Here is a 26718-nt window from a genome sequence, read left to right as displayed (position 1 = left end):
GTGGCCATGTATCCACAGCGTGAAAGCTCTCCCGGCTAACGCCTACATCAACATGGCAAACCCCAGATAACTATCTATACAAAACACACCTGATTCCCTCTAGCAAAGCCACCACCGTGTCATGTGATAGCCCCTCTCAGCGTATGTGTCTTGTGCCCCGGCTGGTGATGTGAACGCTACAGACAAGTCAGGCTCAGGCTACATTTACTGCAGGAGTTCTGGGGTGGTGTTGCTGTCCTGGAACCTGCCAGGGATGCTGGAGCCACCTGCCCTCCTCCCTCCTCAGTGTTCCAGACCCATTACGCTGGAGCCACCTGGCCTCTGCCCTCCCCATGCTCTGGGGCTGAGGAGGCTGGAGCCACATGTCCTCCCTCCTCCCCATGCTCCAGGCCAGGGAGGCTGGGGATGTGTGGCTGTGTGCCTCCCAGTTTCTCCCTGTGGCATTAGGGGGCTGCCCCACCTCCCCATTGTGGGGGGCAGCAGGGCGTCTTGGCTCCCATAGGGTACCAGCAGAAGCGGTAGGGCTGAGACTGGGGGTTTGCCTCCCTAAGCCCTACCTTCACCAACAGCCTGTGCATGCATCCCAGTGCCTTGTGTCACCTTCACTTGCTGAGCCCTGTGAGCAGGTGCCACGTAGCCCTAGGCATGTTGTGAACGTGAAAACCATCCCATTAGTCCCCCCTTTCTTCCCAGATGGCCCTGGCCTCCTGGCTCACTTTCTCGCCAACTTGAGCATGCGTGGCAAGAAGACCTGGATCCTAGCCTTCTGGCCCGTGTTGTGAGCTGTGCGGGAGACACTCCACATTGCTGCGCACCTCCTGATGGGCCTGCTAGCGGAGAACGATGACTTGTCAGATTCGGAAAGAAAAGGTCACAGGTATCAATTATTTACACTGGAATTATTCATAAAACAGTGATTTTTATTAAGTATAAAAAGTTGGGGATTTCAGGGATTGTAAGATACAGCAGACAGAACAAAGTAGGGTACTAAGCAAAATAAAGCACATGAACTAGGCTTACTACACTACATGTAATATCTCACCCTACAAGTTATTCTAATAATCGTCACAAACCCAACATCCTTCTAACAGGGGCCGAGTCCCTTCCTCCTTTGAGTGCGGTCCTGCTACGGCCAAAGGTATCCTCACCGTCATTCCCCGAGCCGCCTGGTTGGAGAGAGGGATGCTGAATCTTTCTCCCTTGCTCAGTCCTGCTACAACCGAGAGTGTGTACACCTTGGACAAATGTACTCCCCCCCCCCCCCCAACCCTTCCACCCATGTCTACCAAAGTGGGAGCAAAGAAACCTAATTCTTCTCTCTCTTTCCTGGTAGTTCTATAACTGGGGGTGTGCATACCTGCATAATCAACTAATTTATACATAGTTACATATTATCACAACCACTTTTAGCAACTTTTACCAATAGCCACAGTGCATACCGTTCCTTTTTCACGTCTCCACCCAAAATGTCATGCTTACAAAGGAGGAAAGGCAATACGCTGTGTTTATTGAAAATACAACATGAAAAGCACTAAATGCATCACACACACATGGGTGCTATGGATGATCTTATAGTGACCAGTCTGTCATGGCTCAAGTCAGAGTATTCCACAGCTATCCATTGATGGTTATTGTTAGGCTTCCCATTGTTATCAGATTGTTGTCTTACTCTTGGGGATGTCTGCCTTCTTCCTGGTTGTCTTCAAGGTTCTCACTTCTTCTGGGCATTTGTGGTGGCTTTCACAATTATCCTTAACTAAGCTCACATCCTGACCAAACAATTTACAGGGAATTTCTTGTTAAATAATTTTAGAAAGGATTATATAATTACTAAAAAAAATAATTAAAAGATCTTATACAACTTAATCTGCATTGCATCATAGAGGCACAACTTAATTTGTAATAACAAGAAGCAAGATCTTATAGTAAACGTCGTCTAATCACCCTGGCTATGTCTAGACTGCAAGCCTCTTTCAAAAGAGAGCGTCTAGACTGCACACGGAATTTCGAAAAAGTAAGCCGCTTTTTCGAAAGAAAGCACCCAGTGAGTCTGGATGCTCTCTTTCTAAAAAGCCTGTTTGCTTTCAAGAACGCCTTCTTTCGAAAGAGCACTTTCGAAAGAAGGCCTTCTTCCTCGTGGAATTAGGTTTACCACCGTCGAAAGAAAAGCCACATTCTTTCGATTTAATTTCGAAAGAACGCAGCTGCAGTCTAGACGCAGGTGAAGTTTTTTCGAAAAAAAGGCTACTTTTTTCGAAAAAACCCCTGAGTCTGGACACAGCCCCTATCTGGCAGGATGAAACAGAAGCAAACAGAATTTACAAAATTAATCCTTATACAGGACTTATTGCCATCATTATACTTATATTCTTAGACCAACAATAAAATACTGCATTTTGGTTAACTAGGCTTTTCCAAACATGAACATACAGTAGATTTGATTAGTCACTATTCCTGACTTCAGATCTAGAAATGATCCATGCATACAAATAGGATAATTATATTCATGATTTCATAACTATTCCATGATATATCAAATGAAGTACAGTATATCGCACAAAGCATGTTTCAGTTAGCTATATTCATAAGCCTATTTCCTGAGGGAATGTCTAAACTAGCCCCCTAATTCAAACTAGGGAGGCTAATGAGGGTGACTGAAGTTGCTAATGAAGCACAGGATTTAAATATCCCGTGCTTGATTAGCATAATCCCGGACGGACGCCATTTTGGAAACTGACTAGCCCGAAGTAACTGCCCGCGTCTACATGTGGCAGAGAAGCGGGATTCCGAGATAAACCCCTTAGTTCGAATTAACTGTTACTCCTCATGGAATGTTGTTTAACAGTTAATTCAAACTAAGGGGTTTATATCATAATCCCGCTTCTCTGCCACGTGTAGATGCGGGCAGTTACTTCGGGCTAGTCAGTTTCCAAAAATGATGACTGGTCGGGATTATGCTAATCAAGCGCGGGATATTTAAATCCCGCGCTTCATTAGCAACTTCGGTTGCCCTCAGCCTCCCTAGTTTGAACTAGGGGGCTAGCGTAGACATACCCATACAGAATATGGAACACCCCTTCGTGGCCACCCTGGTTTAACAGAGATCATCAACCATCTGACACTGACAAGAGTACTACAAAAAGTGGAAACTAAGTCACATTAGAGAGGATGAATACAAACAAATAACACAAGTCTTTAGGGATAAAATTAGAAAAGCCAAAGCACACAATGAGACAAAAGTAGCTAGAGACATCAATGGTAACAAGAAAACATTCTTCAAATACATTAGAAGCATAACATTAGACTTCAGCTGGAGTACTGAGTTCAGTTTTTGCCACCACATTTCAGGAAAGATGTGGACAAGCTGGAGAAAGTACAGAGAAGAGCAACAATAATGATTAAAGGTCTAGAAAAACATGATTTGACAGATTTTTGTTTGGTCTGGGGAAGAGAAGACCCAGAGGGGACATGACAACAGTTTCAGTACATAAAAGTTTTTTACAAGAAGTGAGGAAAAATTATTCTTCTTAACCTCCAATGATAGAACAAGAAGCAATGGAGTTAAATTGCATCAAGGGCTGTTTAGGTTTCGTATAAGGTGGGTGCACACTTACAATAAATTGCCCAGGGAGATTGTGGAATCTCCTTCACTGGAGATTTTTAAGAGCAGATTAGACAAACATCTGTCAGGGATGCTCTAGATAATATTTAGGGCAGGAGATTGGACTAGATGACTCTCAAGGCCCCTTCCAGTCTAGGATTCAGTGAGTGAAATTGCCGCTCAGAAGGTCAGTGAATAGCAGTGATACTTAGCTCCTTTCTCTCCCCTGAGGCGCTTACACTGTGTCATAGCTCTTAACCAAACCACTCCTTCTGCTTGTAATGTCTCTCATCCAATCACTGAATGGCTTAAAAAGCTGACAAAAAAGGTGCTAGGCAGGAAATGTGACTCCATTATCTTCTTCTGTCAGATGCATCACAAGTCGATACATTTATCGTCTCATTTCAGAAAAGATATACTGGCACTAGAAAAGGTTCAGAGAAGGGCAACTAAAATGATTAGGGGTTTGGAACGGATCCCATATGAGGAGAGATTCAAGAGACTGGGACTTTTCAGCTTGGAAAGGAGGAGACTAAGGGGGGATATGATAGAGGTCTATAAAATCATGAGTGGTGTGGAGAAAGTGAATAAGGAAAAGTTATTTACTTGTTCCCATAATATAAGAACTAGGGTCCACCAAATGAAACTAATGGGCAGCAGGTTTAAAACAAATAAAAGAAAAATTGTCTTCACGCACTGCACAGTCAGCCTGTGGTCAATCTGTGGAACTCCTTGCCTGAGGAGGCTGTGAAGGCTAGGACTATAACAGGGTTTAAAAGAGAACTAGATAAATTCATGGAGGTTAAGTCCATAAACGGCTATTAGGCAGCATGGGTAAGGAATGGTGTCCCTAGCCTCTGTTTGTCAGAGGGTGGAGATGGATGGCATGAGAGAGATTGCCTGTTCGATTCGCTCCCTCTGGGACACCTGGCATTGGCCACTCTCGGCAGACAGGATACTGGGGTGGATGGACCTTTAGTCTGACCCATTATGGCCATTCTTATGTTCTTATTATCCAGCCATCTGACTGCTGCTTTGTCAAGGGCAGCAAGATGGTGCATTCACCCTCCAATCTCTACTACGCAAAGGTTTTGCTTTATTTCCAACCCTTCTTCTCACCTGGGATTTTATATTAGCCACTAAGAAGGTTCAAAGCCAATCTGATAAACAAGGGACATTAAAAGTAAAGGGTTAATGTAGGGTGAGATATTAACAGCTAATATTTACTGCGCTACAACACTTGATTCTATAGTCTACTGTCTAGTTATAAAACTAATGCTGTGTATTATATCATTTTGATGATGTGTTTTGTGTTCTCCTGGTTCAATATGGACCAAAGAGCAAAGGGTCCAGGAGAAATTCCTGGATACCAGGAAGTTTTTGTGTCTGGAGAGCCAGCATGATGCCTGAGAAGAAACTTGCAAACATTTTAATGAATAGATGGTTTCATCTGTTGTACTGTCCGTGTCTCAGTGTCATCTGGTCAGGGTTCTCAGGGTTGTCCCAGTGCACTCCTGACCGAACCTCTACTCTATCGGTGATGATAAACTTTCGGCTGCATGCGTCAATGTCAGCACACCCTTTATCTAGAGTGTTAGACCCAGTGTACTTGGGTCAACACAGGAGATCTCTGAGAGCCCTCGGAAACGACAGATGCTGGCAAGGGTAAAATCATGGAGCAGATTTATTATCAAATGCGATGCATTAACAGTTGTTAGCAGAAATTCTCAAACCTAAACCACTGTGCATTTGGCACGTTGACAATGTACCAACACATAGCAGGCCTATTGCCAAATAACAGATATTAACAGCGGCTAGCCAGCGTTCAGCCACTGTGCATTCTGTAAGTGTCGGCAATGACACCTGTCGTTTCAGATGCCTAGTGCATCCCTCTGGCCCAAGGTCGGTCAGTGTTCGCTCTTTGTGGTGCCCTTTTATAGATATGTACAAACTTCTTACATCACTTCTTTATGCACAAGGTTGCCACTCTCTGTTGCCTAGTTACCACCCCTCACCTTACGGAAGGGGGGCTTACTTACTATCCTTCATGCTGTCAATTTCAGCCCAGTCCTGATCCTAGGTCAGTATGTACATTAGTATTTGGGGATTCTTTATACCAAGACATGTCTTATTAAGATGTTCCACTACTCCCCTTAGGCTTACAGTCTGTACCCGGTGCCTCCCTATATCCTTCCATGTTCGATCTAACTTACACAATCACACAATTATCAATAGGGCCTCTTTCGTGGCTGCCGTGTTACTGAACCAAAGTCTTGCTCACCAGGTAACCGGCCAGTTGCTGTTTTCATGTTACAGGCCTCAATAGAGGCCTGCTGAATCCATGTTACAGACCCGCAATTTACTATATCATCAAGTCAGGGCTGACCTGAGCCATTCATGCGCCCCGGGCCCCAGGAGTGTGGCGGCCCCACCCCAGGTGCCAGGCCCATGCGCAGTCCTACCCCCGGGGAACCGGCGCATGCACAGCCCCGCGCCCATCCGGTCCAGCAGCCCCCACGCGGAGTCCCCTACACTGCAGTGTCCTGGGCAGTAGCCCGGTCAGCCTGTAGCTTGGGCCAGCTCTGCATCCAGTAACTAAACAGAAATATCCACGAGCCCACAGTCTGCAGACATTACCCACAGCAGTGTCTGTGTGAGGAAGGCATCAGAGTAACAGGAGGTAGCCATGGAGACTAAGGTGACGATGAGGTTCACTAGAATCCAGTGAAGAGGGATTTTCAGAGGCCTCCAGCCATTACACTCGGGGCAATTCTCTGTCATTGATCACTCAGGTTTCTAGAGTAGCCCTGATGCTGCGGAAGAGACCAGAGCTGGTGCCCATTTCCCGTAGCTCTCTAGTCAGGACTCCTCTCTCTGGTTCCCCTCTCCCACTGGCAGGGCTGACGAATGGCTTTGCTTGCTCTCTTCCCCCACTTGGAACAGTGCGTCGGCTCTTGTCTTTGCTTGTTCAGATGCTTCCAGGAGAGGATTTTGCATTTTCTGTAACAGTTTCCTGAACAGGAAGTGTACCAGCTCTATTGTCTTTCAAAGGCTCAGCCTGTTTTTGCTCGTCCTTTAAAACATGACAAAGTAAAACAAAGACATTATGAACTTTCAGTTATTGTCAATGAAACAGCTGGTACATTTACCTATCACCTGCTGGAGTTCTGTCCTACAGTATGTTGTTCAATTCATTACAATGGATTATACTTTTTACTGTAGTTCCCCACTTAGGACAAAAGTGTAAGTTACACTGTCAGACAGTGTTCCCTGTAAGTGTCCCACTTGTGAAGTCACTCAGATGAGAGTGAAATGCTGCCCAGCTGATTAACAGAGCACCCATGGCTAGGTTTTCTTTCTACTTGTGGTGCACATTGGCACATGCCTCCATGCACATCAAAATTAATTCCGCACATGGATTGAACAGAGAGGAGGGAATGTTGCTCTCAGGCATAATTTTTTCCTATCCAATACTTGCAGAACAGATCTTAGACTTTGTAACTGGCTTTCAGGTCATCTTAAAGTACCTGATATAAAACAGCCGCTGGGCTAGAGATGCCCATTTCCAAACCAAATACGCTGAAAGGCAGACAAGGGAAGAAAGGTCGTATTTTTTCTTGAGCCAACTACTGGGGATGGAAGAGACAAGCTTTTGAACTTCCCAGAGCTCCCTTTCAGAACTGGGAAAAGTAACCCGCGTGTAACAGAAATACAAGGTGGGCCAGATTGTTCAGCGTAGGAGGTTAACAGGTGTTGCAAGAAACCATTTAAACAAAGTGGGCAATGACCACCCTTGTGAGCCACAGGACAATGCAGGGTTAGTCAGTTACACATCGTTGTGATGACCAGTGTAACCAGTATCCCTGCTGTCTCCATGGTTTTTACTCTCTAGCAGAGTGATGCATTATGGGCAAGACTGCACTGGTGGGTTGAGCTGCTGTAGCGCTCTAGTGAAGACCCTACAACCCCTCCAGAAGAGCTCCTGTCGGGTCATTAATCACCCCGAGAGAGCCAGGTGCTGCGTCAATGGGAGCAGCTCTCCCGTCGCCATAGCGCTGTCTGCACACGGGTTTGGTCGGTAGAACTACATCAATCTGCGGAGGAGGCGGGGGGGATTTTTCCCTCCTCAGCGAGGTGACTGTATGGGTGTAAGTTTGTAGTGCAGCCCTTGCCTAAGCTCCAGGTTCGTCCGATGTCGTTTGAGGGCGAGGAATGAAAAGCCAGGGACGGAGTGACTGCTTTGTGACCAGCGGTCACTCATGTGGGTCACAGGGTGTTTTGGTCTTTGATCATTTTCTAGTGCAAGTCCATTCCAGAGTGCCAGGACTGTCAGGTATCGCCCACATGGTTGTGGATGAGACACACCAAAATCTGCCCCAGCTTGTATTTAGCTATGATGCTCCAGTTCCCTTTTCCAGACCTGTAGACAAGCTCTGTGAGGATCAAAACCGTGTCTCTTACCCACAGAAGCTGGTCCAGTAAGAGATATTAGCTTCCCGGTAACAGGGAAATAGCAGTTTGGGAAACAGGCTCCGGGTTGCATGCCTGAGAGATTAAAGGGCCAAAAGAAAAGGAAAAAATCCATTTTAATTTACAGATTTTAAAGATTATTTTGCTTTCAATTGTGCTCTCAATAAAACTGGAATTAAGACGCAGTCAAGCCATTCCTTGCTAAGGTTTATTACATTGTTTGGATTATGGCTGTCCACTTAGTGGGGTCCTTTACCCTGGGGCATGCTAAATGCTGAACTTTGCATTTCTATGATACCTTCCACTCAGGAATCACACAGCACTTTACAAACAGCCTGGAGCAATCAGGGTCTATGCACAGCCCAGGTCATTGGTTCTGCCATTTTCAGGGCCTTGCACAGCCACAGAATGTGCATGTGTCAGTGCAGGGGAGGTGGGGGAAGGGGCTCGTTCCTACTGAGTCACGTCTTCGGGAATGTCCCAAGATAAGCACTGTCCCATTTCACAGATGAAGAAAGTAAGGTGCATTGGCCCAGATCCACTCAGAGACCGAAATAGGGAAGTAGTGGAGTCTCCATCCCTAGAGATTTTTAAGTCTCGGCTTGACAAAGCCCTGGCTGGGTTGATTTAGTTGGGATTGGTCCTGCCTAGAGCAGGGGGCTGGACTTGATGACCTTCTGAAGTCTCTTCCAGCTCTATGGTTCTATGATTTAGGCTCCGGGCTCCCACGGACACCAGGAGCCAAAATATTTTTCAGATCAAAGAGGATCGGGATCATAGTGATGAAGTGATTTAGAACCCAGGTCTCAATTTATAACACATACACACTCCCCACCCCCACCCCATTAAGCAGGCCCCTGCTCCTCTTGCTTTGTCCCAGTAAATAAAAGAACAGACAACTCACCTCTGTCCCCTGTTTACCTGCAAAGAAAAAGAAACCAGCTCGTCAGAAAACTCCGGTGCACTTTAATACATAAATGTATCAGTTCACTGTCCCAGGGCCATGTCCTGCCCTTAGACGCAGGCCCAGCTGCTCTCTCCGACTCAGGGGTGGCCATGTGTGCGCCTGCACAGAACGGGGTCCCCCCGCACTGTAACCGCTCGCTGCGCTGCACTTAGCAGCAACTTGAGGAAACCCCGCAGGGAGAGGAAGGGGGCTGGTGACGTTGCTAATCCAATGGGATTTGGGGCTCTAACAATCCTTTGCATTTACATAGCGCCTCACCTCTAGGAAACGCAAAACGATTTGCAGACACCGCAGCGGAACTGAGTGACTGGCCAGAATTCACGCTCTGGCCGTGGCAGGGCTGAGGACACAATCCAGGAGCCCTGGGTCCCAGTCCCAGCTATGCGCAGCAAAGAACATTCCCGCCTAGACCTGAGCACGGTGCCCTTCTCCTGGGAGACAAAGGCCAGGGCCTAGCGGAGGCACTTAGCTCTGAAGGAGGAACAGGTTCTGAACAGGACGCAAACTCCTGCTCCATGAACATCACTGCTCCCCCGGCAAATGGAACAGGGAACTTTGGGAGCAGATCCCCCAGGCAATGGGGCAGATCAGGGGAAGGGGAGAACTGGTCCAGGCTGCTGGGAGGATGTGAACAGCTGGTACTTTTAGCCAATGCAGAAGCTGGCCTGGGGCAAGGGCCAGTGTAAGGCACAAGCTGGGAAGAGAGAGGATCTTCCCCAGATAGACAGGGTCCATAGCCACAGTAGCTGGTGCTAAAGCACAGCATCCTCGCCTGGGATCAGCCAGGTCACCCTATAAAATAGGCCCCATTGAGGGTTAGTGGCTCCTACTGGCAACTCTTCCCAGAAGGGAGATCTGGACTATACTGGGCATCCTCAGTGACAAGAGGCTGTCAGGTAACAGGCTGGCATGTGGCAGGGTGAAACAAAGACCATTGTGCCAAATGCTGACTCTGTCAGTCTGACACCTCGCCCCTCCCCCCGCCATACACCCATTTACGATTTTCACAGGCCCCTCGCTTTTCTGACTTACATGTTACATTATATTTCCTCTTCACTTTCGGCCATAAAAAGTAGCCTCCAGCCCCTGAAGCCGCAAGTAAGACTAGAAGGATAATTATCACAGCTATCACAGCGCCGGACAGGCTGCTTTGCTGACAAACGGCATCAGAAATACGTGTCCCGGCCTTCGCTTCTGTCATCCTTTGCTCTTCGCACCTAGGATGAAGGGCGACATGTTACTGTACACGTCAGTGTGTCCACAGCCATCTGGGTTCACCCGTCGGTCCATCAGCTGAACACCTTAATATAGTCAGATCCAATGTGAGAAGACCCCACCTGGATTCTGGGCCCGAGCCTGCAGTCTAGCCAGGCCAAACTCCCTCACGTTTCAAGGCTTCAGGAGCAGAAGAAGCCGGGACATTAAAGAATTCAGGGCCCAGCTTGTTAACAGGGCATAGGATTAGGGTTATCAGGGAACGTACACACAATACAGACACAGAACTGCTCTCGGACACTTTTCCTGCCCACACCTCAGCGCAAGGCTCTGTGTTTAGCGCCAGTGTCCCTGCTGTACCCAAGCGGCACAGAGTGGGGCTCCCTCGCTGACTTGGGTGCTCCTCGGACAACCGTCCATTGTGAGCGAACCCTGAGTGAGCCAAAGGGCTAGATTCTCCATTGCTCAACACCCCCTTTGCATGGCTCGGCGGGCAGATGGGCTGTGTGGTGGGATAGGGCCTCACCTGGCACAGCTGGGCCATGGTATGGGGGCTGGCGGTGGCTGGAGATGGATTGGCTGAGGGAGGGGGCTTGGCAAGGATAGCTCAGACCCGCATTAGCGACCCCAACAGGGCCATGACCCGCAGTAGGCCTCAGAACTGACCTAGCCTGTGCCAGGGGCTGCACGGGCCCCTGCAGCCCCTGGCAAGGAGGCAGAAGGTTGTTGGGCCGGGGTGGATAATTGAAGAAGCTGAATGTCAGCTCTTCATTCTACAATGTGCCACGGGTATTTGGAACCTGTGATCTGCCCCCTCCCCTGTGGCCACGGGGCTCTCTGGCCATGGACCAGGGCTGCCCCACTGCCCAGTGGCCCTGCCCCAGTCTGGCATGGGGCCTGGTCCCACAGAGTCTCTCACCATGTCACTGCACTGATGCAGTGAGGCCGGGGCAGAGGGGCCTGCCATTAGAACCCACCAGCCACCCCATGTCAAGTTTTAAAACAGGCCTGAAGCCAATCCAGATCTAACAGAGAGTGCTGGGTACAGAAAGGGATTGCTGGGGATCCTGGGTTGTGCTCCCCAGCTGCTGAATTTCAGGGAATCACAGACCAGGTCTGATGTGGCCCCAAAACTGAGATACAAAGAAATCACCCTGGCTGCAAGAGTGTAAAGTCAGTGCCGGGAAAAGGCCACATGAAGTCGGTCACCTACTTGGTCCATGGCTGGCAGGCCCGGGACATATTGGATGCTGAGAAGGTTCCATCAGGGCAAACCTCACATTGGTTGTCACTGAACTCGGTGCCTATGAAAGAGGACGACAAAACTGGATTCTCTCCCGAATGCGTGGGTGAAGGGAGCTTTGGTTTCAGGAAGCTCTCCTGCTCCTTCTCCCCACTAGCACCCCCACCTTGTTGCACCCCTACCTCGGTCAGTCCAGGAGCTAGCATTTTTAAGAACTGAGCCGCACTGGCATTTTATTCCTGCCTGGCACTTGAATACGTCAGTACTCAGTTGAGCAGAGGCACGTGGAGAAAAATGCATCTCCTGCTGCACCACATATCTGGGCCATGACAGGGACCAGCCTCCTAGGGTTGCCAGGTGTCTGGTATTCACCCGGACAGTCTGGTATTTTTGACTCCTGTCTGGTAAAAACTTCAAAGAATACTGGACACCTGAGATGTCCGGTATTTTCTGAATTTCTCCCTGGCCAGGAGACGAAAATGCCAGGCACCCTAGAAACACTCAGCACCCGGCCTTCCCTTCCCCCTCCCCCGGCCCCCAACACCCCCAGTTCCCTGACCCCAGCCCCTATGCTTACCTGGTTCCCCAAGGCTGCTGGCACAAAATAGCTGCCAGCCAAATGACCTAGGGGAAGCAATGCTTTCCCCTAGGTCTTAATGCTCAACTGTTCCCCTGTTCCTATCCCTGCACTAATTCTTAAAGGGGACATGCTGTTTTAATGATGATTTATTTTAACTTTTTTTGGGGGGGGGCTTACTTGGAGTCTTTTTTTTTTTTTTTTTGCTCAATAACTTTGGTCTCTCCCCATCCTTTTTTCCCCCTTCAACAGAATTTTTTTCCCCTTTTTTGGGGGGGGGGGCGGTATTTTTGTTTCAACCATCTGGCAACCCTAACAGGAACAGTGAGACTCAAACTAATGGTGCTGAGTTGTATAAAAGCACAAAAGCTGTAGGAGACACAGCAGTGCAGAGTCACAGGACACCAAGTGACAATACAACAGCTGGAGTTTGAAATCATTTAGCGCTTTTCCCGCTGTGCTACCGACTTATGCTGGGCTAGGTCAGGGCTCACAGCTCAGCAGTTTGTTTGTGAAACAGTCCCACTTGTCTAGCCAGGCAGAGAGGGAAAGCAGTGTCCTTGGCTACAGCTGTTAACCGCCCATCCAGGTCAGCATGTGCTCTAACACCACCCTGGAGCCGTGCAACTATGTACAGCCTAGCTACTCTTCCAGTCACTTCCCCACCATCACCTCAGCCTGGCCTGGCCCAAGGCTCAGCCAGTTTGCCCTGTTCCACATTCGCCATGGGACCACAGAGCTTTGCGTTGGACTTACAGCAGTTCTGTTCCTTACCAGGTACTTTCAGCCTAGAGCCAGGGGGGCAGACAGTGGAGCGAGTACACATTTCACAGTTCCAGTCTGTGGTGTTCCAGTCTGTGGTGTAACTGCAGAAATGCCCCGGGGCGCAGCCGCACAAAGTCTCCTTCGTATACGTGCATTTCTCATTTGTCGGCAGCCTGGCTCCTGTACCAAAGCAACAAATACCACAAATGGGAGACAAACCGAGCAGATACAAAAAGTAAAGTGCACCCCCCATCCTCACAGATCCACTGCTACATGGCACAGGAGCTAGAGGGGTTTATCATATCTCCACTTAACCAGTGTAGCCATGTAAACAAAACCATCTGGAGCCTGATTCTCAGCCGCCCTGCACCCTGTGTTGTATTTGTATCTCTGCAAAGGGTGCGGGCAAATTGCTCTCAATTCAGCCTTCTCTGCTCAGTTGCAGTTGAAATCCTGCTTTGCACCCACTCTGCCATCATCTGCACAGGTATAATAATGACAAAGGTGGTGGAGGATCAGGCTCCCTGTAGTCACATACAAAGCACGTCACCCTCCAGCCCAGTGGGTCCCTGGAGGAGCAGTCCACTGGAGGGGGACTGTGGGGTGGGGTAGAGCTGTCACAACACCAGCTACACAAACCCTCTTCCTGGCTGCTCTGCTGATCCCCATCTGCTGAGACCAGGCTTTGGAGCCAGAGGCAGCTGGTGCAAAGTAGAGCAGCCTGCAGGCTGTTCCAATTAATGCTGGGGACCACCAGACCCTGCTGGCCCCAGTGGCAGAGGAGCGGCAAGGTGGTGTTTTGTCTCTCCCACCTCCTGAGATAGGCCAGTGCCCCTCGACCACGGCTCTGCATCCAGGCCCTGAAAAGGGAAGTTCTGCCCTTCCCAGGGTACAATACAGGCCCTGAGGGCGCAGCCACAGCGCTGCTGGTCTAGGACAGAGCATTCCATCTGGAATATTATTATTATCTATTGTGTTTGTTCCACTTCTGCTAACTCTACAGACCCACTTTTCCACTGCAAATGAACTCCTGGGAGGATCCCACGGACCTTCATGGAAGAGGTCTTTAAAGTGCAGCACACGGGCTCTTGGACTTCCAGGTGTGTATCCTAATTGGCCCTGCTTTTGTCAGTGTGAAGTGGGCAAAAGGACTCAAAAAACTAATTAAAATCCACCTTCCACACACACACACACTCTCTCTCTCTCTCTCACTCTCCCATCCCCTCCTCCCCACTCCTTTTACCTGTGTCGCACAATTCACATCTCTGGCACTCTGTTAGGCCATTGGGATGCTCCGTGTACTTGTCTCTCATACAAGGGATGCAAGTCGTGGTGACTTTTAGTGCACAACGTCTGGCCACTGTGTTCCCTAACACAAACAAAACATTAGCTCCTGAGTAAGCCAAGTTATACAATGCATTAATACAGAGATTGCAAAATTAGGTAATTATATATAGAGTCATAGAACACTAGAACTGGAAGGGACCTCAAGAAGTCATTGAGTCCAGTCTCCTGCCCTTACGGCAGGATCCAGTATTGTCTAGACAATTCCTGATAGATGTCTGTCCAACCTGCTCTTAAATATCTCCAGTGCTGGAGATTCCACAACCCCCCAGGCAACTTATTCCAGTGTTTAACCACCCTGACAGGAAGTTTTTCCAATGTCCAACCTCAACCTCCCTAGCTGGAGTTTAAGCCCATTGCTTCCTGTCCTATCCTCGGAGCCAAGGAAAACAATTTTGCTCCCTCCTCCTTGTGACACCCTTTTAGACACTAGAAAATGGACCATGTCCCCTCTCGGGCTTCTCTTTTCCACACTAAAGAAACCCAATTCTTTCAGCCTTCCCTCATAAATCCATTTCTTCTAGACTTTTAATTGTTTTTGTTGCTCTTCTCTGGACCTTCTCCAGTTTCTCCACATCTTTCTTTAAATGTGGTGCCCAGAACTGGACACAATACTCCAACTGAGGCCTAATCAGCACAGAGTAGAGCGGAAGAATGACTTCTCGTGTCTTGCTCACAACACACCTGTTAATGTATCCCAGAATCATGTTTGCTTTTTTTGCAACACTGTTGACTCATATTGAACTTGGAGTCCACTATGACCCCTAAATCTCTTTCAGCAGTACTCCTTCCTTGACAGTCACTTCCAATTCTGTATGGGTACATCAAAACTATACCCCTCTGTTGGCAGACGGATGTAAATTAGACATATTGAAAGTGCAAATGAAGCCGGGATTTAAATATCCCACACTTCATTTGCATATTGGCTGCTTTTTTTCGAAACGAGTCTTTTAAAAAATGGCAGGTTAGACGGGGCATTTTCGACAGATCCTGTACTCCTCATTCAAAAAGATCCTGTACTCCTTTACGGAACCCGGTAAGCACCCGGTATTTTCGCCTCCTGGTCGAGAAAAAAAAAATCAGAAAATACCGGACATTTTCTAAATTTTTTTTACCAGACAGGAGGCGAAAATACCGGACTGTCCGTGTCAATAGTGGACACAGGGCAACCCTAACAGAGACAGATCTCTGTGTCCTCACCACCAGTTACATCAGGCCTGGGAAAAATACAGCCCGTGGGCCAGATCCAATCCATGGATACTGCAGGGAATCCCAGGAAGGCTCCCCATTTTCCTTGCCCCATGCTCAGAAACGAGGCTGTGCAGTCGTTTCACTTTAACAACTGAGCCCGGAGAGGAGGGGAAACTTAGATGCTGCTCCTGTCCCCAGCACAATCCCATTGGCTAGTTTAGGTTTCAAGAACAGGCAGCCAAGAAGCACAAGGGGCCCGTAGTTATTCACAGAGCACATGGCTTCAGGGTGGTGCATGGGGGAGGCAGCGAGGCTGATTCAGGAAGGGGCTGCTGGCTGGTAATCCTCCTGGTCAGAACCTTCATCTGGTACCCAAGTCCCTCCCTTCCCCAACCCTCTGTCCCGCTACTCCACATACCCACATCCTCTGCCCCACTTCTGCACCCATACCCCCTCCCAGATCTAGCACCCTAATCCCCGTCCGAGATCAGTCCCCTCCTGCCCTAGCTCACAACCTAAACCCCTGGACCTCCTCCTGCACCAGGTCACTATCCAACCCCCTGCAACCCTAGTCCAGTGCCCCAGGTTACAACTGACTCATTCACCCAAACACCCTCGCTTACCCCAACTTCCCTTCTGCACCAACCTCCATCCCAGACCACGCACCTCCTCCATTAGTATCATGGAAGAGTGCGGCCCTCGACCAATGTCCAAATTCTTGGAGTGACCCCTCCCATCAAAAATTATTGCCCACCCCGAGTTACATTCCCAGTAGCAGAGGGTGTGTCCTTAAGTGACAGAGTCAATCTTTAGAAAGACCCAGTCACATTACGTACCTCCAAAGCACCTGCGACAGCAGTCAACCGGTACCTCGTATTCATGGGGGTGGCACAGTGGCACTTCCGAATGAGCCAATTGTGTTATCCAGAGAATGCCAAACACCTTAAGGGAGGAAGAGAAGAAAGAGGGTCTGAGCGGCTTTGCGCAGGCTCCCGAGCAGACAGGGCGAGGTTCCTTTGCCATAAGAAGCAGCGTTCACATGCTGCCTGTTACTGCAATAAAAGGGCCCGTGGTCATGTGACACCCTGCTCTCCCCTGACACTGAACTAGGAGCTATTCCAACAAGGAAAACACCATCCCTGCAGCCAGCTAGAGGCTCCCCCGCCCATCTCCTTCCTGTTTCCCCTGCTACCCCTTTAAACAGACCCTGCGCCGTCTCCCCGCTCTGTGTAGCAGACCACAAGTGACTGGGCTAAGGGTGCAACTGGAGGTGGGACTCCAACCGCCATGGCAGCCTGTCTGTGCGAGGGGACAGCAGCTTAGATGTAAGGCTGTGAACTGGTAACCAGTTAACTGGTTGCCCAGTAAGCATCACCCTTCACAGGAGCCCTCCCTGCCCTGCCGCTTCCACCCAGTGTGAGCCTGCAGACACCAGGCCCCGAGCCTGCGCCGCTGGGAGCCAGCAGCCTGTCCGCCCCCACCCTCCTTACTGCCACTTCTGTCCCCAACCCACATGGGGCTACCAGCTCGGAGTAGCTGGGATGGAATAGCCCCCGCCTGTCCCTGTTAAATCAGTTAACCAGTTAAACTTAAAATTTAACAGGTTAACTAATTAAACTGAATTTCCCGGCCCCTGCTAAAAGTCTGACTGAAAGGAGACTAACCTGGAACTGGATTGTTAATTTTGTGATTGCAGAAGACAGAACACCCTTGCTCTGCCACTGCGCCACGGCTCTGCCCCCTGCACCGTCCCTTCCCCAAGATCCCACCCCCACTCACTCCAACCTCCCCCCTCCAATGCTTGCTCCCTCTGGATTCATCTGCTCATTTTCATGAGGCTGTGGCAGGAGTTGTGGGGTGGCACAAGGGAGCTCAGGGCTGGAGTGCAGAGGGTGTTGTGACCTGGGCCAAAGGGTTAGCATGTGGGAGGAGGTGCAGGGTGCAGAATCTTGGTGGCATTTACCTCCGTAAGCGGGATGTTCCTGTAGCTCCAACGCGCAGTGGGCAGCCAGGAGGGCTCTGTGTGCCGCCCCTGTCTTCATCTACCACCCCTGTAGCCCTGCTGGCCTCCAGCTACCTTGGGCCTAACGGCCGCAGGGACATGTCGCTTCTGGGAGCCACGTGAAGCCAGGGGAGACAGGGAGCCTGGGCACTTTTATCAGCTCTCCACCAGAGCTAGGAGGCAAAAGGTAAGCCAAGAGCCTCACAGTTTGTTGTCTTGCTCTGCACAAGGGCCTGGGCATATTGACTGTTTCCTGGGCCTGAGCATCGGCCTGAGCCCCTGAACTGTTTGCTGCCCTGCCTAGACCAGGGCCTGGGGTCATTGTCTGTGTTTATGGGGTGGGGTGGCCAGATGGCCTTACTCACGATCTATTAAAGAACTGGAAACAAAGGTTAGGTATAAATGGTCAGTTTTCAGAATGGAGAGAGGTAACTAGAGGTGTCCCCCAACAAAGTGAATAAAGAAAAGTTATTTACTTGTTCCCATAACATAAGAACATGGGGTCACTAAATAAAATTAATAGGTAGCAGATTTAAAACAAGCAAAAGGAAAATTGTCTTCACGCACTGCACAGTCAGCCTGGGGAACTCCTTGCCAGAGGATGTTGTGAAGATTAGGACTTTAACAGGATTTAAAAAAGAACTGCATGAATTAATGGATGTTACCGCCATCAAAACCTATCCACCAAAATGGGTAGGAATGGTGTCCCTCATCTCTGTTTGCCAGAAGCTAGGAATGGGCGAGAGGGGAGGGATCACTTGATTTTTATCTGTTCTGTTCCCCCCTCTGGGGCACCTGGCATTGGGCACTGTCGGCAGACAGGACACTGGGCTAGTTGGACCGTTAGTCTGATGCAGTCTGTCCATTCTTTGGTATTATGTTCACATTTCAAAGAGGTCATTTTAACATGTGGCCGGTGTCACTGCTTATCCCCATTTCTGTAGTAACAGCACCACGTGCTAGCTCCACATCCTACCTCCCAGCCATAGGACGCATTCAGAGGAGGGATGGCTTGTGTTTGTGTGGAGAGGACACATGAAGAAGCCCAAATAGGAGGTGTTTGCTGCTCACCTGTCAGCCTGCTACTCACAGTCTCCTCATTCCCACTCTCCACAGTGTGGGTCAAACTCTGCTCTCACTGAAACCTTAAATAACTCTCCTGTCCCTCGTCTGCCTAGAATCCTCCTGCACAGCCTAGGACATGATCCACCTTCCCAGAGTCATGTGAGTGCTCAGTTCAGCTTGAGTCTAATCACAGGGCTCACGGTGATGGGCTGGAGTCACAGATGTAGCCTTTCACATTTCAGCTAAAGCCGCCTTCTCTTAGGATTTTCTAACTCCTGCAGTATGAGGGGTAACATGAGAGCCACTTGGAAACCACATTCCATTTTCTAGAGGAACAGTCTCTTCCCCTTGCATGGATGGGACAATTTGGTCAGTACTTACAAGCGAAGCGGACAGGGGACTGCAGACAGGGGAGTTGAAGAGGGAGAGCAAAGCGACCCCACCGCCGAAGAGGCTACCCGGTGAGAGTACAAGCTGTGGTGTGAGTGTGTGCCTGTGCCTGTGCCTGACTATTTGAATTTTACAGTTTGAAGTGGTGTGAATTGAGAGTCTGATTCCAGGTGAGTGCTAGCAGTTTCAGTTTCAGCTTCTGTGGCAGTTGGGACTGAGAGCCTGCCATTGTTCCCTTGATTGCCTCTGATTAGCCTCAGGCTCAGCCTTCCCCTGTGTGACTCAGAAGGGGGCAGGCCTGACCTAGGCAAGCAGGCTTTAAAAAGCCAGAGCAGTGCGACCAGGGGAGCGAAGCGGACAGGGGACTGCAGACAGGGGAGTTGAAGAGGGAGAGCAAAGCGACCCCACCAGGCTGGGGGAGACAACCGTTGTGAAAGGTGCCTGCTGGTGGAATCTCTCAGGCAGCAGGTGGGAGAGCTACAGGAGGAGGTGGCCAGGCTGAGGAGCATTCGAAGCCATGAGGAATTCCTGGACAGTATTCCTGTGGAGTCCACGGAGATCACTGTCCTAGGATGTGGGACTGTTGACCAGCCACTTATGGAGGAGGCAGTAGTGCAGGGTGAGCACTGGCAGCTGGTTACTTCCGGCAGCAGGCAGTGTTCCACCCCTGCTCCTAACCCTCCCACTGTGTTGTTACATAACCGTTACTCTTTACTTTCAGCAGGAGACAAGGAGTCACCCCCCACAGTGGAGGAGACCAGGCCTTGCACCACCAAGGTTGAGCAGTCTCCTGCCACCACTGCGAGGAGGAAACGTAGAGTAGTGGTGGTTGGAGACTCTCTTCTGAGGGGAACGGAGGCACCCATCTGTCGCCCTGACAGCTCATCTCGAGAGGTATGCTGTCTGCCAGGGGCCCGTATCCGAGATGTTACGGAGGCATTGTCGAGGATTATCCGGCCCTCTGACTACTACCCCATGCTACTCATCCACGTGGGCACAAATGATACTGCCAGGTGTGACACTGAGCGGATCAAGTGTGACTACAGGGCTTTGGGAGTACGGGTGAAGGAGTTTGGAGCGCAGGTGGTATTCTCTTCTATCCTTCCTGTCAAAGGTAGGGGCCCGGGCAGAGAGAGGTGCATCCTGGAGGTGAATGCCTGGCTGCGACGATGGTGTCGCCAGGAGGGATTCGGCTTCCTTGATCACGGGGTGCTCTTCCAGGAAGGACTGCTTGGCGGAGATGGAGTTCACCTTTCCAGGAGCGGGAAGGCCTTGTTTGGACACAGACTGGCTAACCTTGTGAGGAGGGCTTTAAACTAGGTTTGTCGGGGGCAGGTGAGCAAAGCCCACAGGTAAGTGCTGAATGTGCGGGACTGGGAGATGGGTTGGAAATGGGGGGGACTACGGCCTATAATGGCAAGGAGAAAGGAGGGTCAGGGCACAACAGGGAGGCAAGATCAAATCAGTATCTTAGATGCCTATATACAAATGCGAGAAGTATGGGTAATAAGCAGGAAGAACTGGAATTGCTAACCAATAAATACAACTATGATATCATTGGTATTACAGAAACCTGGTGGGATGGGACGCATGATTGGAATATTGGTATGGAAGGGTACGGCTTGCTCAGGAAGGACAGACAGGGAAAAAAGGGAGGAGGGGTTGCCTTGTATATTAAAAATGTACACACTTGGACTGAAGTGGAGATGAACGTAGGAGATAGCTGTGTAGAGAGTCTCTGGGTTAAGCTAAAAGGGGTAAAAAACGAGGGTGATATCATGCTAGGAGTCTACTACAGGCCACCTAGCCAGGTGGAAGAGGTGGATGAGGCCTTTTTTAAACAATTAACAAAACTATCCAAAGCCCAAGATTTGGTGGTGATGGGGGACTTCAACTATCCAGACATATGTTGGGAAACTAACACAGCGAGGCACAGGCTATCCAATAAGTTTCTGGACTGCATTGGAGACAACTTTCTGTTTCAGAAGGTTGAAAAAGCTACCAGAGGAGAAGCTGTTCTGGATTTGGTTTTAACAAATAGGGAGGAACTAGTTGAGAACTTGAAAGTGGAAGACAGTATAGGGGACAGTGATCACGAAATAATAGAGTTCATGATCATAAGGAAAGGTAGAAGGGAGACCACCACAATTGAGGTTATGGATTTCAGGAAGGCAGATTTTGATAAGCTCAGAGAACTTGTAGGTAAGGTCCCATGGGAAGCAAGACTGAAGGGAAAAACAACTGAGGAGAGTTGGAAGTATTTCAAAGGGACGTTGTTAAGGGCCCAAAAGCAAACAATTCCGTTGTGTAGGAAAGATAGAAAATATGGCAAAAGACCAGCTTGGCTTAACAAGGAGATCTTGCATGATCTCAAAATAAAAAAGGAGTCATATAAAAAATGGAAACTAGGACAACTAACAAAGGATGAATATAGGCAAGCAACACGGGAATGCAGGGGCAAGATTAGAAAGGCAAAGGCACAAAATGAGATCAAACTAGCTACAGGCATAAAGGGAAACAAGAAGACCTTTTATAAATACATTAAAAGCAAGAGGAAGACCAAGGACAGGGTAGGCCCACTGCTTAGCGAGGAGGGAGAAGCAGTAACAGGGAACTTGGAAATGGCGGAGATGCTCAATGACTTCTTTGTTTCGGTCTTCACCGAGAAGTCTGGAGGTGTGCCTAACGTAGTGAATACAAGCAGAGAGAGGGTAAGTTTAGAAGATAGGATACACAAAGAACAAGTTAAAAATCACTTAGGAAAGTTAGATGTCAGCAAGTCACCAGGACCTGATGAAATGCATCCCAGGATACTCAAGGAGCTGATAGAGGAGGTATCTGAGCCTTTAGCTATGATCTTTGAAAAATCATGGCAGACAGGGGAGATTCCAGAAGACTGGAAAAAGGCAAATATTGTGCCCATCTATAAAAAGGGGAATAAGAACAACCCAGGAAATTATAGACCGGTCAGTTTAACGTCTGTCCCAGGGAAGATAATGGAGCAGGTAATTAAGGAAATCGTATGCAAACACTTGGAAAGTAATAAAGTGATAGGGAATAGCCAGCATGGGTTTGTGAAGAACAAGTCATGCCAAACTAATCTGATAGCTTTCTTTGAAAAGATAACGAGCCTTGTGGATAAGGGAGAAGCGGTGGATGTCATATACCTAGACTTTAGTAAGGCATTTGATACGGTCTCGCATGATATTCTTATTGATAAACTAGGCAAATATAACTTAGATAGGGCCACGATAAGGTGGGTGCATAATTGGCTGAATAACCGTAGTCAGAGAGTTGTTGTTAATGGTTCTAAATCCTGCTGGAAAGGGATAACAAGTGGAGTTCCTCAAGGGTCTGTTTTGGGACCCGTACTATTCAATATCTTCATCAATGATGTAGATATTGGGATAGAGAGTACTCTTATTAAGTTTGCAGATGATACCAAACTGGGTGGGGTTGCGACTTCTTTGGAGGATAGGGACATAATTCAAAATGACCTTAGCAAGTTAGAGAAATGGTCAGAGGTAAACAGGATGAGGTTTAATAAAGAGAAATGCAAAGTGCTCCACTTAGGAAGGAACAATCAGTTCCATACATACAAGATGGGAAGCGACTGTCTAGGAAGGAGCATGGCGGAAAGGGATCTAGGGGTCATAGTGGACCACAAGTTGAATATGAGTCAACAGTGTGATGCTGTTGCCAAAAAAGCAAATATGATTCTAGGTTGTATCAACAGGTGTGTTGTAAGCAAAACTCGTGAAGTCATTCTGCCGCTCTATTCTGCACTAGTTAGGCCTCAGCTGGAGTACTGTGTCCAGTTCTGGGCGCCACATTTCAAGAAAGATGTGGAGAAATTGGAAAGGGTACAGAGAAGAGCGACAAGAATGATTAAAGGTTTAGAGAACATGACCTATGAAGCCAGGCTTCGTGAACTGGGCTTGTTTAGTTTGGAAAAAAGAAGATTAAGGGGGGACATGATAGCGGTTTTCAAATATCTAAAAGGGTGTCACAAGGAGGAAGGCGAAAATTTGTTCCTCTTGGTTTCTGAGGACAGGACAAGGAGTAATGGGCTTAAAGTGCAGCAGGGGAGGTTTAGATTGGACATTAGGAAAAAATTCCTAACTGTCAGGGTGGTCAAATATTGGAATAAATTGCCAAGGGAGGTGGTGGAATCTCCCTCTCTGGAGATATTTAAGAACAGGTTGGATAGACATCTGTCAGGGATGGTGTAGACGGAGCTTGATCCTGCCTTGAGGGCGGGGGGCTGGACTCGATGACCTCTCGAGGTCCCTTCCAGTCCTATTATTCTATGATTCTATGATTCTACCACAGCTTCCATACAGGCCTGTATTGACCTGTTCCCAGATAGATTCAGCGATAGACAGAAACAGCAGATACAAACCAACAAAATATAAGGCTATAGCAGCAACAGATATAATGCAACACACCACAACGAGGTGCTGTCCAGTTAGAATCTTCAAACACTTCCCCATGCAAATGGCAACTTTGGGGTAGGATGATTTGTTTTTCTAAAATCAGTGTCCATTAAAAAGTCGTCTGCCAATCTACATAACCAAAGGTCATTCCACTTAGATCCACCCAGCTCCAGGCTGAGGATCAGCTGATGAGAACAAACCAAAATTTTCCAGCCGTGTGTTTTCCTACTAAGTTAAAGGCAAAAAGTTACATTTGCCAGATCCATTTTTGCTGTGCTTTGCTGTCTCCACCAGGTGGAACCAAACGGCTTCTCAAGCGCAGGTCGAACTTCTCAAACAAAGGACAAAGTCCGACTCAGGCAGGCAACAAGCGTTTCGTCCGAGTCAGTCAAAAGGAGAAATGTAAAAGGTTCAGCTTCCCGAGATCGTATTATCGGTTACAGTCGATTCCCACAATCCCTCCCTTTACCGTCCCCTGCCCCCACATTTGCACCCCCAAACCTCCCACAGGATTTCTGTTGTGTGCGCTGGCCAGGCCCAAGCTGGTTGGCTCTGGAATATTTCCGGACTTTTGGAGATCCACTTACCCAGAGCATGGTCCTGGGAACAGACCGAGTGTGTCTGCCTCTGTGCCCCACAGGGCTTGGAGTCTCCAACCTCTACAGCTCAGCGAGGCCTCCGACTCCCGACCATTGCCAGCTAGCACACATAAAAGAATCAATGGACACAAATCTGATATTAGGAATGGCAACATACAAAAACCTGTAAGGGAACACTTCAATCTTCCTGGACACACAATTGCAGATCTAAAAGTAGCCATCCTGCAGCAAAAAAACTTCAGGACCAGACTTCAAAGAGAAACTGCTGAGCTACAGTTCATCTTTAAGTTTGACACAATCAACTCTGAATTAAACAAAGACTGTGAATGGCTCGCTAACTACAAAAGCAGCTTCTGCTCTCTTGGAATTCACACCTCCAGATCAGGTGTTAGAAGTGGGCCTCATCCTCCCTGATTGGCTCCACCTGGTCATCTCCAGCCTGATCCTGGCCTGCATATTTATACCTGCCTCTGGAAATTTCCACTTCCTGCATCTGACGAAGTGGGTCTTTGCCCACGAAAGCTTATGCTCCAACACTTCAGTTAGTCTATAAGGTGCCACAGGACTCCTCGCCGCTTTTGCAGATTCAGACTAACACGGCTACCCCTCTGATACTTGACTACCGCACGTAGTGAGCCCGATGCCACTGTCCTGTCCTCCGGGCTCTGCCCCATGGATCCATCGCCCCCTTCTCCTGGGAGCCTCCTGGGCACTCCAGTAGGACACAATTCCACAGTTCTGGTCCAGATCAGGGTCCAAATCCAAGCCCCACGGCCCAGCACCAGACGAACAGCAGCTCTGACCGTCCCAGCCAGACACCACTGAAAGTGAAAGTGAAAAATGCAACAGGAACTTCCCAGCGAGGCGGGTCTCGGGTTGAATTTTTAAACGCAAAGATCATTAAAATAAACCCGCAGTGCAGCGGGCAGCAGACAGGGTTAGCCCTGCAGGCTCACACCGAGGGGAACACGGCTTGTGCTGCCCTGGGCTTCATTAGGATTTTTAATCCAGGTAATTGTCTCCATAAAAAAACACACCTGCTGCTTGTCCCCAGCAAAGCCCCAGCCGTGTGGAGTTAAGAGCCCCTCAGCCTGTTTTTCTTGGGCCCCGGCTGGCGATGTGAATGCTACAGGCAAGTCCGGCTCAGAGATTCCTGTGGCTCCAGCTCTGTGGCTCAGGGGGTGGTGGGATATCCCCACCATAGCTCCACCTCCCCTTGCCTCAGACACATCAGATGTAAGGGGCACTTCTCTTGTGAATCACCGTAGGTGGGGGGTGGCCTGGACAGGATCATGACACAGCCTCTCCTGGACCAGTGGCCTGAACAGAAAGCTGCAGGCTGGGACTTTCCAGACTGGAAAATCTCCACATAAGACCACACCTGTTTCTCCCCAGCAAAGCCCCAGCCGTGTGGAGTTAGAGCCCCTCAGCCTGTTTTTCTTGGGTCCAGGCTGGTGATGTGAATGCTACAGGCGAGTCCAGCTCAGAGATTCCTGTGGCCCCGGCTCTGTGGCTCAGGGGGTGGTGGGAGCTCTGAGGAGCAAAGCCCCAGGACAGATTGAGCTATGGAGGCAGAGCAGCATTTTGCCAGGACAGCTTGTTTCTCTGGGACATGGGGGGCAGGTTGGGCGGAATAAGCCCCACAGGTAGAAGCGCCTTGTCCCGCGGGAAGGTGTCTCCCGAAGAGAAGTGCTGTGGCCATGTATCCACAGCGTGAAAGCTCTCCCGGCTAACGCCTACATCAACATGGCAAACCCCAGATAACTATCTATACAAAACACACCTGATTCCCTCTAGCAAAGCCACCACCGTGTCATGTGATAGCCCCTCTCAGCGTATGTGTCTTGTGCCCCGGCTGGTGATGTGAACGCTACAGACAAGTCAGGCTCAGGCTACATTTACTGCAGGAGTTCTGGGGTGGTGTTGCTGTCCTGGAACCTGCCAGGGATGCTGGAGCCACCTGCCCTCCTCCCTCCTCAGTGTTCCAGACCCATTACGCTGGAGCCACCTGGCCTCTGCCCTCCCCATGCTCTGGGGCTGAGGAGGCTGGAGCCACATGTCCTCCCTCCTCCCCATGCTCACGGCCAGGGAGGCTGGGGATGTGTGGCTGTGTGCCTCCCAGTTTCTCCCTGTGGCATTAGGGGGCTGCCCCACCTCCCCATGGTGGGGGGCAGTAGGGCGTCTTGGCTCCCATAGGGTATGGGGCCCCAGCAGAAGCGGTAGGGCTGAGACTGGGGGTTTGCCTCCCTAAGCCCTACCTTCACCAACAGCCTGTGCATGCATCCCAGTGCCTTGTGTCACCTTCACTTGCTGAGCCCTGTGAGCAGGTGCCACGTAGCCCTAGGCATGTTGTGAACGTGAAAACCATCCCATTAGTCCCCCCTTTCTTCCCAGATGGCCCTGGCCTCCGGGCTCACTTTCTCGCCAACTTGAGCATGCGTGGCAAGAAGACCTGGATCCTAGCCTTCTGGCCCGTGTTGTGAGCTGTGCGGGAGACACTCCACATTGCTGCGCACCTCCTGATGGGCCTGCTAGCGGAGAACGATGACTTGTCAGATTCGGAAAGAAAAGGTCACAGGTATCAATTATTTACACTGGAATTATTCATAAAACAGTGATTTTTATTAAGTATAAAAAGTTGGGGATTTCAGGGATTGTAAGATACAGCAGACAGAACAAAGTAGGGTACTAAGCAAAATAAAGCACATGAACTAGGCTTACTACACTACATGTAATATCTCACCCTACAAGTTATTCTAATAATCGTCACAAACCCAACATCCTTCTAACAGGGGCCGAGTCCCTTCCTCCTTTGAGTGCGGTCCTGCTACGGCCAAAGGTATCCTCACCGTC

General features: G+C 49.3%; 1 protein-coding gene across 4 annotated transcripts; it reads right to left on the bottom strand.

Moving 5' to 3' along the window:
* Positions 1-1486: 1486 nt before the first annotated feature.
* On the bottom strand, positions 1487-25100 carry LOC102455635 (tumor necrosis factor receptor superfamily member 14-like). 4 transcript variants are annotated; one of them, XM_075906672.1, is made up of 9 exons: positions 24330-25100; positions 23854-23965; positions 16210-16315; positions 14082-14207; positions 12848-13018; positions 11467-11557; positions 10071-10255; positions 8976-8992; positions 1487-6674 (listed from the first exon to the last, which is right to left on the bottom strand). In XM_075906672.1, exons 2-9 carry the CDS (start codon positions 23860-23862, stop codon positions 6570-6572), a joined length of 810 nt encoding a protein of 269 aa, XP_075762787.1. In that variant the 5' UTR covers positions 23863-23965; positions 24330-25100; the 3' UTR covers positions 1487-6569. The 4 variants fall into 4 exon arrangements, with proteins under 4 accessions (XP_075762787.1, XP_075762788.1, XP_075762785.1 ...); XM_075906673.1 differs by having other exon boundaries at positions 24334-25100; XM_075906670.1 differs by lacking the exons at positions 23854-23965; positions 24330-25100 and adding an exon at positions 8063-8146 and having other exon boundaries at positions 16210-19895.
* Positions 25101-26718: the final 1618 nt, after the last annotated feature.

Source organism: Pelodiscus sinensis, chromosome 23 (genome assembly GCF_049634645.1).
Source record: "Pelodiscus sinensis isolate JC-2024 chromosome 23, ASM4963464v1, whole genome shotgun sequence".
Classification (NCBI taxonomy): Eukaryota; Metazoa; Chordata; order Testudines; family Trionychidae; genus Pelodiscus; species Pelodiscus sinensis.
The sequence above is the reverse complement of the archived record's forward strand: the minus strand, read 5'-3'. Positions and strand labels throughout refer to the sequence as shown.